Here is a 13054-nt window from a genome sequence, read left to right as displayed (position 1 = left end):
TTCATAGTGGGAAGAGCATTAGGCGGCTGCCTGGTGGTCAATACACGGATTGAAAAATATCCGTTACAAATGCAGATAATTTTACGTTAATATTTACTATTAACAAATAAATTTGGTCCAAAAAATTAATCAATCAATCGATCATTCCAAATTCAAATCCAAATCCGAAGCCGAAGCCGAGCCGAGCGAGCGACAACGATGACGGCGCGAGGCTTGCTTTCTTCTTAACTCTTTAAGAGCTACAAGAAGAGCAATTATATATATACCCACCAAAAATCTTTTCCTCTTCCAATATGGGACAATGTCTCATTGTCAAGAGGGAAAACTTAAAATTTTACTCAAAAATTTCATTTTCCCTCCATTTCCTATTCACCCTCATTTTAAGACTATTTCATCTTAAAAACAAAAAACCTCAACAATCCCCCACATGAATGGGGAATGGCTATATCACGGAAGTATGCATGGAAAAACTATGTGATTTACAAGCAAGGATTAATCGCATCTGGATAAGTAGGTTTCCCTTTGAACTTTCCGTAGTAAACTTATGTCGGATATACTCGGTTAATCGGTAGATTTGATATCTTTGAACCGTCGATCTTTGGTGTATACCTAGACAACCATAAGTCACACAATCAACCCTTAACCGTCTTTGGTTCTCATTGTTGTGTTCGTTTCAGCCATGAACACTGCCTGGTTTCATAAGTGCGTAGAGAACTGGCCTTACAAAGTTCTCCTTGAAGCGGCTAACACTTCACACTTACATAGGTGATTCCTAAACGTGTCATCCTGTAGATACACTATTTTGATATACCCCGTATCAAATTTAGAAATCATTAAAAAGCCTTAATTCTTTATCCTTGGTACTGAACATTGTCTCATCACGAGAACGGACTAAAATTTTATTTGACAATGTTGAACCGTCATTAATGACTTTGTTTGATCTCCTTGAACCTAGATCTTGGGATCTCCAGTCTTCTAGGTAGAGTTACCGCCACAATGACTTGTTCTCGGCCATAGCCCCATTCCCCTTGATGATTTCTCAACTACCTCTCTAGTTAGGCCTTTTGTAAGTGGATCCGACACATTATCACTTGACTTTACATAGTCAATCATGATAATTCCTCTAGAGAGTAATTGCCTAACGGTTTTATGTCTTTGTCGTATATGACGAGATTTACCATTATACATAACGCTCCCAGCCCTTCCAATTGCCTCTTGACTATCACAATGTATGCATATTGGTGCCAACGGTTTGGGCCAAAATGGAATGTCTTCCAAGAAATTCCGGAGCCATTCAGCTTCTTCACCGGCTTTATCTAAGGCTATGAATTCAGCCTCCATTGTAGAGCGGGCAATACATGTTTGTTTGGACGACTTCCAAGATACCGCTCCTCCACCAATAGTGAATACATATCCACTCGTGGACTTAGAATCAGTTGAACCGGTGATCCAATTTGCATCACAGTATCCCTCAATCACCGCAGGGAATTTACTGTAGTGCAAGTCAAAGTTCTGAGTATGTTCTAAATATCCCAAAACTCGTTTCATTGCCATCCAATGAGATTGGCCTGGATTGCTCGTATATCGACTCAGTTTACTTATAGCACAAGCTATATCAGGTCGTGTACAATTCATGATATACATTAAGCATCCCAACACACGAGCATAATCCAATTGTGATATGCTTTGGCCTTTATTCTTTGCTAATGCAAGATTCACGTTAATTGGAGTCTTTGCAATTTTAAAGCCCAAGTGCTTGAATTTTTCAAGTATTGTCTTAATATAATGAGATTGTGACAATGCCAGACCTTGAGGAGTCTTATGGATCTTAATTCCCAGAATTAAATCAGCAACTCCCAAGTCTTTCATATCAAACTTGCTATTGAGCATACGCTTAGTAGCATTTATGTTGGCAATGTCATTACTCATTATCAGCATATCATCCACATATAGGCAAATAATGACTATGTGATTTGGAATATTTTTAATGTACACACATTTATCACATTCATTTATCTTAAAACCATTTGACAACATTGTTTGGTCAAATTTCGCATGCCATTGTTTGGGTGCTTGTTTTAGTCCGTAAAGAGACTTAACAAGTCTACATACCTTTTTTTCTTTACCTGGAACCACAAACCCTTCAGGTTGTTCCATGTAAATTTCTTCCTCCAACTCTCCATTTAAGAAGGCCGTCTTAACATCCATTTGATGAATTGCAAGACCATACACTGTAGCTAATCCTACTAACATCCGTATGGACGTAATTCTTGTAATTGGAGAGTATGTATCAAAGTAGTCTAGACCTTCTCGTTGTCTATACCCTTTGACTACGAGTCTTGCCTTGAATTTATCAATAGTGCCATCATCTTTGATTTTTCTCTTAAAAATCCATTTAGAACCCAAAGGTTTATTTTCAGGAGGAAGATCAATCAATTCCCATGTATGGTTGTTCAATATGGATTCTATTTCACTATTGACTGCCTCTTTCCAAAACAATAATTCGGAAGAAGTCATAGCTTCTTTAAACATTTGAGGCTCATTCTCCAATAAGAAAGTCACAAAATCTGGTCCAAATGAAGTAGAAGTTCTTTGACGTTTACTACGTCTTGGATTCTCCTGATTACATGTACTTTCTTTTGTTTCTTCCCGAGGTCGTTTAGATCCTTCACCAAACGACTCACATTCCTTTTTATACGGATATATATTTTCAAAGAACTCAGCATTATCTGATTCTATAACCGTATTATTATGAATGTCGGGATTTTCTGATTTATGAACCAGAAATCGATATGCTTTACTATTTGTCGCATATCCTATGAAAACACAATCAACGGTTTTCGGTCCTATCTTTACCCTTTTGGGTTTAGGAACTTGCACTTTTGCCAAACACCCCCACACTTTAAAATAATTCAAGTTGGGCTTCCTTCCTTTCCATTTTTCATATGGAATGGATTGTGTTTTGCTATGGGGCACTCGATTTAATATTCGATTAGCCGTAAGAATGGCTTCCCCCCACAAGTTCTGTGGCAAACCAGAACTTATCAACAACGCATTCATCATCTCCTTTAATGTGCGATTCTTTCTTTCCGCAATCCCATTAGATTGGGGCGTGTAAGGGGCTGTTGTTTGATGAATAATTCCATATTCTAAACATATTTCTTCAAAAGGAGATTCATATTCACCCCCCCTATCACTTCTTATCATTTTTACTTTCTTGTTAAGTTGCGTTTCAACTTTATTTTTGTATTGCATAAATATGTCTATTGCTTCATCTTTACTATTCAGTAAGTAAACATAGCAATATCGAGTATCATCGTCAATAAAAGTTATGAAATACTTCTTTCCACCACGAGATGGTATTGACTTCATGTCACAAATATCTGTGTGAATTAAGTCTAAAGGATTTGAATTCCTTTCAACTGACTTATAAGGATGTTTAACATACTTAGATTCCACACATGTTTGACATTTTGATTTTTCGCATTCAAACTTAGGCAGTACTTCCAAGTTAATCATTTTCCGTAAGGTTTTATAATTGACATGACCCAAACGTACATGCCATAAATCATTTGACTCAAGTAAGTAAGAAGAAGCTGAAATATTATTATTGTTTTCCACAACCATTACATTTAGATTGAAAAGGCCCTCGGTGAAGTAACCTTTTCCTACAAATATTTCATTCTTACTTATAACAACCTTGTTGGATACAAAAACGCACTTAAAACCGTGCTTAATAAGAAATCCAGTAGAGACTAAATTCTTTCTCATTTAGAGAACATGAAGGACATTATTCAAAGTCATGACCTTGCCAGAAGTCATTTTCAGAAATATCTTCCCATATCCTTCAACTTTTACTGTTGAAGCATTTCCCATATAAACTGTCTCTCTGGGTCCAGCAGGAGCATAAGTAGCAAAAGCTTCTCTAACTGCACAAACATGGCGAGTGGCTCCTGAATCAAACCACCACAGTTTAGGATTTCCCACCAAGTTACATTCAGAAAGCATGGCACACAAGTTATCAACATCATCATGCTTTACTACCATGTTTGCTTGACCCCTTTTCTTGTCTTTCTTCGGAGCACGACACTCCGTAGATTTGTGTCCGTTTTTCCATAGTTGTAGCAGTTTTCACTGAACCGCTTCTTGCTTGGGTTGTATTTCGGACCAGAAGCCTTCTTCCTCTTTTTGTTATCTTCAACAGTATTTGCTCCCATTATTGTTGAATTTCCACGGCCTCTCCTTTCAGCAGCTTTATTGTCCTCTTCGATTCTCAACCGAACAATGAGATCTTCAAGGGACATTTCCTTTCGTTTGTGTTTCAAATAATTTTTGAAGTCCTTCCACAACGGAGGCAACTTCTCAATCATTGCTGCTACTTGGAATGCTTCATTGATGACAAGACCTTCAGCAAGTAGATCATGAATAATCACTTGCAATTCCTGGACTTGGGTAATAACAGACTTGCTATCTACCATTTTGTAGTCCAAAAATTTTGTGGCAACGAATTTCTTCATCCCGGCATCTTCAGTTTTATATTTCTTTTCAAGTGCATTCCACAATTCTTTTGATGTCTTCACGCCACTGTATACATTATACAGATTATCATACAGTCCGCTAAGAATATAATTCTTGCATAAAAAATCAGAATGCTTCCACGCTTCAAGCACGATAAAGCATTCATTCTCTGGAGTTTTATCTGGCAGATTAGGAACATCTTCCTTGATGAACTTCTGTAAACATAATGTAGTTAAGTAGAAGAACATCTTCTCCTGCCAGCACTTGAAATCAATCCCGAAAATTTTTTCGGGTTTTTCTGCCGGTGCTAACGCCGGTGTTCGGCTTGTCGATGCGTTGGCAGTCACTATCGGAATAGCTTGATTTTCGCTTTCAGTCGTCATTTTTTCTGTAAAAGAATGACACAAACAAACGTTTAATACACGTTTTCAAACTGGAGTAAAAATCACGTAGATTTTAATCTTCAACAAAACGCCACGAAGGCTTTACTCTCCAAAACGGGAGTACACAAAACCACAAAGGTTTTAGTTTGCAGAATAATAAGAATAACACAAATACAGAAATAAAATTAAATTCCTTAAGATTGCTAGTCCCGCCAATATTACTGTATTTGTAAATAATAATTCTGCAAAATATAAGTTATCGTAATGAAACAGTAATTAATTCGAGCCCACTGAATTCACAGTGTTTCCTTAAGGAATTTAATCCCCTCCTAGTACCCAAGGTAATAGATTATTTCCTCCCAGGATAGAACGAATCATACACTGGTGTAGCGGTACTTCAAACCCCAGTGTTTCAGCGAACACAAAGTTCGGTAGCAAATCACACTTACAGTTGCTTTGTTTGAAGTTAAAACAATGCAGAACGAAGGAGTAGAAACTCAGAAAATCGTATGAAAATGCTGAGAGGAAGGAGTGCAATGTATAGCCAAATCTGTTGAGCGATTTCAGTTTTGTGTCTTGTGTATTGTGTGTTGTGTGTGTCTTTCTTCAACAGCTGCTGCACATATATATAGCAGCCAGTGTTGAAGAAGAACAATCGTCCACCCTCCATGGTGGAGCAAGCATTAGCTTGTTTGTGGAGCAAGCACATTCATGGTGGGAAGAGCATTAGGCGGCTGCCTGGTGGTCAATACACGGATTGAAAAATATCCGTTACAAATGCAGATAATCTTACGTTAATATTTACTATTAACAAATAAATTTGGTCCAAAAAATTAATCAATCAATCGATCATTCCAAATCCAAATCCGAATCCGAAGCCGAATCCGAAGCCGAAGCCGAAGCCGAGCCGAGCGAGCGACGACGACGACGACGCGAGGCTTGCTTTCTTCTTAACTTTTTAAGAGCTACAGGAAGAGCAATTATATATATACCCACCAAAAATCTTTTCCTCTTCCAATATGGGACAATGTCTCATTGTCAAGAGGAATAAACTTAAAATTTTACTCAAAAATTTTATTTTCCCTCCATTTCCCATTTACCCTCATTTTAAGACTATTTCATCTTAAAAATAAAAAACCTCAACAATACATGCTACAGAGTTAAAACCAAACATACAAGAGGAAAAGGATTATAGAAATAACCTCAACTGAACTGAGAAAATGTCCGATTCCAATTGTTAATCTTACCAGATTTGTAGCACAAAGATGGAGAAGGAATATCTGAAGGAAAACCATATAATAGAGTAGGGGTGGCTAGTGGACCGGTTAGGACCGGGACCGGCCCAGGACCGCGAGCCTACATGGGCGGTGGTCCTAAACGGTCCTAACCGGATAGGACCGGGACCGTGGGGTAGTGGGCCGGTCTCATAGGGGAGGCCCGCGAGACCGGGACCGTTTAGGACCGGGACCGGCTCAGAAGTGGGCCGGTTCAAGCGGTCCTAAACGGTCCCAACGGATAATTTTTAAATAAAAAAAAATTGACCGTTTGGCCATTTAAAAACTAGCCGTTTGGTCTGCCAAAAATAGCACAAAATAGCCATTTAACCCCCCAAATTTTATTTTAACCCCAAACTTTTTATAATTACACTTTTTCCTATTTTCAACTATAAATACCCCCTCATTCTTTTATTTTTCTCACAAAATCATCAATCTCTCTCTAATATTCTTCTATAATTGCTTACTTAATTGTTACAATTTGTGCAAAATTGTGAAGTTGGTGAATTGAAGTCTTCAACGATAATTATTTTTCAACAAGTTGTTCGTCAATTCGGTAAACTCGTTCCAACTCTTAAGTTTTAATATTATAGTTTTGTTTGTTTTATTTACTTTGCTTGATTAATTAAGATGGCTTATTCCCTAAAAAAATATTTAGTAAAAATAAGAAAAAATCCAAGAGTGGTGAATCTAGTGGCCAATCTGTTCCTCCTCCACTTTCCCCGGCTCCCCGGCCGAAACCTGTTACTCGTCCTACACCTGCTATTCTTGATAGAGATAATAGTTTATTACAATTTACCGAAAGTCAATTTTGCCATAATATTGCACCCGGTGAACAATTAAACCATGAATATATGAATGCTCTTTATGGTAATCCAACTATTGATGAAAATAATGATGAAGAAATAGATTTTGATGAAACGCAACCAGATGACGATATACCCACTAGTCCTGCTCCTGAAGTTAACCCAACTAATAATAATCCAAATGATCCCCCGTCTGACCCTCCTGTTACTGCCCCTACTTTTTCTAGACAACCTTCTAAACGGGCAGAAACATCTCTTGTTTGGCCATTTTTTACTCAACTAAGAGAAAAAATAGGGCTAAGTGTAAAACTTGTGACAAAGAGTTAGTTTTTAAATATGTTGGAAGTCCGGGGGGAGGGAGGGGAGGGGAGAAGTTTGACTAGACACATATTGCTACACCCTCAAGATAAAGCTAGATATTTTCGTATGAAAGCTTTAGCCGAGAGGACAAGTGCACCTAGTATGGCTGACCTTAGTACCGGGTCAAATCAATTTCAACCGGGAATTAACACTGTTACCGGTGGTATTTTATATTATGATCCAAAAAAAGATCGGGAAGAATTGGCAAAAATAGTTACTGTTATGTGCTTACCCTATAGTTTTCCTTCTAACCCTCACTTTGTGCATTATATTAGAAAAGTTTATAATCCTACTTATAAAGGTTTTCCTCGCACAACCGTAAAGAGTGATATTTATAAATATAAACATGAATATGAACAATATTTGCGCTATTTATTTACTCATATAAATTATCGTGTTGCTATTACAACTGATATTGGTAGAAGTGGTAATGACTGTGATTACCTTACTGTTACCTGTCATTGGATTGATGAGGATTGGATAACTGCGGGAGTAAGAGCACTTAGTGCTTGGGCAGGGTTTAGGGGTTCTCAAGGTTCTAGTACTAGTGAGTTTTCACAATTAAATGAGGTTGAAGTTTATTTGTCACAAGGAATTGAGGAAGTGAATTCCGACGGCTCCTTTAATATTTTAGAATGGTGGAAGGACAAAGAAAAACACTTTCCGATTCTTTCAAGGATGGCCCGAGATATTTTAACTATTCAAGCTTCAACAGTGGCATCAGAGAGCGCTTTCAGTCAAGCAGGACTTCAACTCGGTGATTATAGAGCGTCTATGAGGGAGAGCTTGGAAAAATCAGTACTTTTCAGAGATTGGATCCGTTCGGAAAGAAGAAATTTTGGACTTGCTGAATCACAACCAGAGATAGACGAAGCTTATGAAGAAATGCTAGCTGAACTTGCGGAGGATGATGCTTCGCCTGGAAGCGGTGATGACCAAGCTTCATTTCCGCCACCACCAACGGAAATTCCTGCGGACCTTGAAGGATTTATAAAATTTGTAAGAGATACCATGTAAATTAATATGTAACTTGTATTTTGGCACATCTTGATTAATTTTTTTTTCTTCTCAATGGTGGTATTAGCACCTTGTTGTGCTCATTCCATATGGGGGAGGAAGACTAAGAAAGATATTACCATAATTTTTTAATACTATAATAAAAATATAACGCATTACTTTGAATATCTCTTTACAATATTTTTATCTTTTTATATACCTTAAGCTATACATATAGTATAATATAGTATATACTATACACACACTCTCTCTCTCTCTCTCTATATATATATATATATATATACACACACATCTTACTATATACATAGTATATAAGCCATATTCGATAGTATACATCTTACGATATACTATATATACATCTTAATATAGTAAGATGTATATATAGTATATATATATATATCTTAAGCCATATATATATATATATATCTTAAGCCATATTCGATAGTATATAAATATATATATTGAATATAGCTTATATATATACTATACTATATATACATCTTAAGATATATATATATATCGTAAGATGTATACTATCGAATATGGCTTATATACTATGTATATAGTAAGATGTATATATATATCGAAAGATATATATCTTAAGCCATATTCGATAGTATATAAATATATATATCGAATATAACTTATATATATACTATACTATATATACATCTTAAGATATTATATATATATATATATATATATATATATATATATATATATGAGAGAGAGAGAGAGAGAGAGAGAGAGAGAGATATCTTAAGGTATATATAGTATAGTGTGTGTGTGTATATATATATATATATATATATATATATATATATATATATATATATATATATATATATATATCTTAAGATGTATATATAGTATATAAATCGAATATTAATGTATAAATCTTAAGATGTATATATAATAAATCAAATATAGCTTATATATCTTAAGATGTATATATAGTATATATATATTATAACGCATTGCTTTGAATATCTCTTTATAATATTTTTGTCTTTAAATTTGAATTAAAAATTTTAGGTGACAATTCTATAATATAATTTACTAGGAATTGCCTTAGATATTTTTATTACCATTTTTATTTTCTAACTTGTATAAAAATAATTTAAAAAATAGAAAGTTTTCGTTGGGCCCGCTTAGGACCGGGACCGGCCCACTTAACACGGGACCGCTAGTTCGTGGTCCCGGTCCCGGACCGGTTCCAACGAGAAGCCCGCGAAACCCGAGACCGCTTAGGACCGGCCCACCTAGGACCGGACCACTTAGGACCGGGTCCGCGAAACCCACGTAGGACCGGGCCCGGCCCACTAGCCACCCCTATAATAGAGAGCTAGAAGAAAGTTAAAAGGCTTCTCTTAGACTCTCTGGTGGAAGTATAACGTAACTATATGGTAGTATTAATTAATAAAGAAGGTAGTTGATTTTTTTAATTTATATGTGTATTATTATTTAATTTATTGGTCATAAATAAGATTTCTGGCACTATTAAATTAGCACTTTCGACATAGAATATATATAAGTTTATATATAAAAATAACAAAATTACGATAAAAAGCAAATAGAAATTCATAATTTAAATCAATTTAATATTAAAAACTTTAAAAATTAAATTTTATCAAAATTTAAATCCTAGTTAACATTTGTCCAAGTACAAAAGAAATGACATTTTAAGGCGGTTTGAATAGAGAAGGAGAGGTTAAGTTATGCGGGCAAAGACCACCAAAGGGTGGTGCAGTGGATGGACTGTTTCGAGTCTTGAGTATGGAAAATTCTTGGTAGGGAGAGTTTCCCTCGAATGGGATTCTACCCGACAGTGACGGATCTAGGATTTTGGGTTCGTGAGTACTTAACTTTTTTTAACGTAAAATACTATCAATCACATCGTATAAGTGCATAATTATTTGAACACAACGATAAGAAAAATAATAAGAAAATTCATAGTATTATATGGACATTGTGAAACTGTAATGGATACACTACTGTTAGTCTTCAAAAGGGGTCGAACTTTAGAGTCCCTTTTTAAGTATTTTTTCCTTTTCTTTCTTTGCTATAGTGATTTAGATAAAGTAAAATTAATTTTAAGAAATAGGTAAACAAAAAGTAAGCAAAATAAATAAGTAGTATTAGAATAGCGGGTAATGGAAAGAACAAAACATGCCTACTAAAAAGGATTTGTTATAGAAGTTAGAATCGAACGCCCGCTGCTGCGCACTTTCATTGACCTTCTATATCCATTTCCTTAAGATTTCAATATAATTATACGTACTTTTTGGTCCAGTTCAATGGGTGCTTAAGCACGCAAATTTAATATGTAGATCTGTCAGTGTTATTCAACGCGAATCCGAATATAATCAAGTTTCAATACGAATACCGAATTTCGAAAGAGAAATAAAAAAAAGTTATGCTCAAAGAGACTTACATGTGTGAGTCCTCTATTCTCTTTTTGTGCCACTAGTGTTTCACGGATAGTTGGAAGACACATGGCTTCAGCTTGCTTTATCACAGTTCTTTTTATAGGGAAATAATGCATATCTAGTCTAGATAACTTAAAAGAAAGAAGATTATTCTTTTATAGGTAAAACCTTACCCACACCACAAAAAAACAATTTTTTTTACATGCACACACATTCGTAAAAAGGCATGTCAATTCCATGAACTGAGCATCTAGTATTTCGAAAAGGACCGAATGTAATATATGCAGGTCTACTATTCGAAGTCTGATTTATAAGTCACGCGTAAATAATTTTATCGTCGCATCAAATCTCCCCTTCAAACACATTTTAAATCAAATCAAATAATTTAATTTTATAGTTAAAATTTTAAGTAGGGATATATACTTTTAATAAATAATAATTAAGTGATATATATAATATTAATAATATATATTTTTCATTCACTGATTTAATATAAACAACTAATGAGAATAAATTTTTACCAACGTTTGTGCAATTGAAAGCTACATCTTTTTTTTTTCTTTTTCTGGAGAAGTAATTTAAGGACCGTCCAACTTATGCGAAAACAAGTTTTTTACATGGAAGATAACGGGAACCCCATAGTGCAGGGTCATTCCGAGGTCCAGCAAAGAACTTGTTTAATGGAGTAATTAGTTTTGTAAATGCGACAAACTCCAAGAAAAATACTCTCTAGCAGGAAAGTATGTTTTTAATCTTCATAAATGATGTCTAATTTCCTAAAATCAATATAATTAGTCTATTATTCTTTCCTTTTTGAGTACTATACCATTTCAAACCCTACATAAAGTTTTTACATTCATAAATGAAAAACCCAAGATGTGTGAAGAATTTTTTTTTTGTTATAAATAGAATTGTACTTAATTAAGGTGAATGTCTATATTTTAGATAGATTTTAGAGATTATTACTTGGTGGCTAAGCCACTATTTCCCTATAAATAGAGGGATTTTATTCCATTGTAAATCATCTCAAATCAATAAGAATTTTCTCTACAATACTCTTCTTCTTCTTCTTTTTATTGTTTTATTTCACGTTACCAGCACGGGACTCTACCGTCTCAAGAAACTCTCTGAAAAGATTAAGGTATAACTTTTCTCATCTTTTAATTATGACTGATATTATGAAAAGAAAGTTCGTTGCCCTTGAAATTTCAGGCAAGAACTATATGGCATGGGTGTTGCATGCTAAAATACATTTAGATACAATGGGCCTTGGAGATGCCATTAAAGATAAAAATAAAGCATCGACCCAAGACTGTGCTAAGGCCTTGATTTTCTTGCGCCATCACCTTGATGAAGGGTTGAAAATAGAATATCGCACAGTCAAAGATTCACTTGTTTTGTGGAATGGCTTAAAGGAAAGATGTGATAACTTAAAGTTGGTCATTCTTCCACAAGCACGATATGATCGGGCTTATCTGAGGCTCTAAGACTTTAAGTCTGTTTCTGAATATAATTCTGTGATGTTCAGAATTACTTCTAAATTGAAAGTCTGTGGAGATAGTATCACTGACTATGATATACTTGAAAAAATGTTCACAACGTTTCATGCCTCCAATATGATCTTGCAACAGCAGTATCGAGAGAAAGGTTTCAAGAAGTACTCTAAATTGATTTCTTTTCTCTTTGTGGCTGAACGAAATAACGACTTGCTCATGAGAAATTACGAAAATCGACCCACTAGGTCTACACCATTGTCTGAAGTGGATGAGGTGTATTCTCATTATGCTAAGCGTGAAAAAGGTCGTGGCCCTGTTCGTGGCCGTGGTCGTAACCAAGGAAAAAAATTTTCTAGTGTTAATCATCCCCAAAGAAAAATAACAACCAAAAGTGGGAAGCGAAATATGAGAAGCTAAAGGCAAATGGCTCAGAAACTGAATGCTATCGTTGCGGTGGAAAAGGGCATTGGGTAAATATTTGTCGTACACCAAGATATTTGGTTGAGCTTTATCAAACATCCTTAAAGAATAAAGGCCCTGAAGCTAATTTTGTCTTTGACAATAAATTTGACATCACCCACTTGGATGTGACAGATTTCTTTGAGCATCCTGATGGAAAAATAGATCACTTGATTGGTGATTTATCCGTGGTTAAAAATGATTGAGTAGTTTGATTATTTTTTTTGTCTATTCGTAATAGCTAGCGAATAAATATCATGTAATCATAGTTCACTACATGAGTAGTAGTCATTAGTATCAAGTAGTAGTATT

At 35.2% G+C, this 13054-nt stretch overlaps 1 protein-coding gene across 1 annotated transcript; it reads left to right on the top strand.

The window, feature by feature from the left end:
- Window positions 1-12049: 12049 nt before the first annotated feature.
- LOC138891913 (uncharacterized) lies at window positions 12050-12948 on the top strand. The gene is made up of 3 exons (XM_070175600.1): window positions 12050-12222; window positions 12316-12598; window positions 12658-12948. The coding sequence occupies exons 1-3, from the start codon at window positions 12050-12052 to the stop codon at window positions 12946-12948; spliced, it is 747 nt and encodes a 248-aa protein (XP_070031701.1).
- Window positions 12949-13054: the final 106 nt, after the last annotated feature.

This window comes from Nicotiana tomentosiformis, chromosome 5 (genome assembly GCF_000390325.3).
Source record: "Nicotiana tomentosiformis chromosome 5, ASM39032v3, whole genome shotgun sequence".
Classification (NCBI taxonomy): Eukaryota; Viridiplantae; Streptophyta; class Magnoliopsida; order Solanales; family Solanaceae; genus Nicotiana; species Nicotiana tomentosiformis.
The sequence above is the reverse complement of the archived record's forward strand: the minus strand, read 5'-3'. Positions and strand labels throughout refer to the sequence as shown.

Bases quoted from the DNA above. Each gene is read 5' to 3' on its own strand.
- LOC138891913 (XM_070175600.1), top strand. From the start codon at position 12,050: ATGGGCCTTGGAGATGCCATTAAAGATAAAAATAAAGCATCGACCCAA. The intron at 12,223-12,315 runs GTTGGTCATTCT...TGTGATGTTCAG, and splicing joins GAAAGATGTGATAACTTAAA to AATTACTTCTAAATTGAAAG. The intron at 12,599-12,657 runs GTTCGTGGCCGT...TCATCCCCAAAG, and splicing joins GTGAAAAAGGTCGTGGCCCT to AAAAATAACAACCAAAAGTG.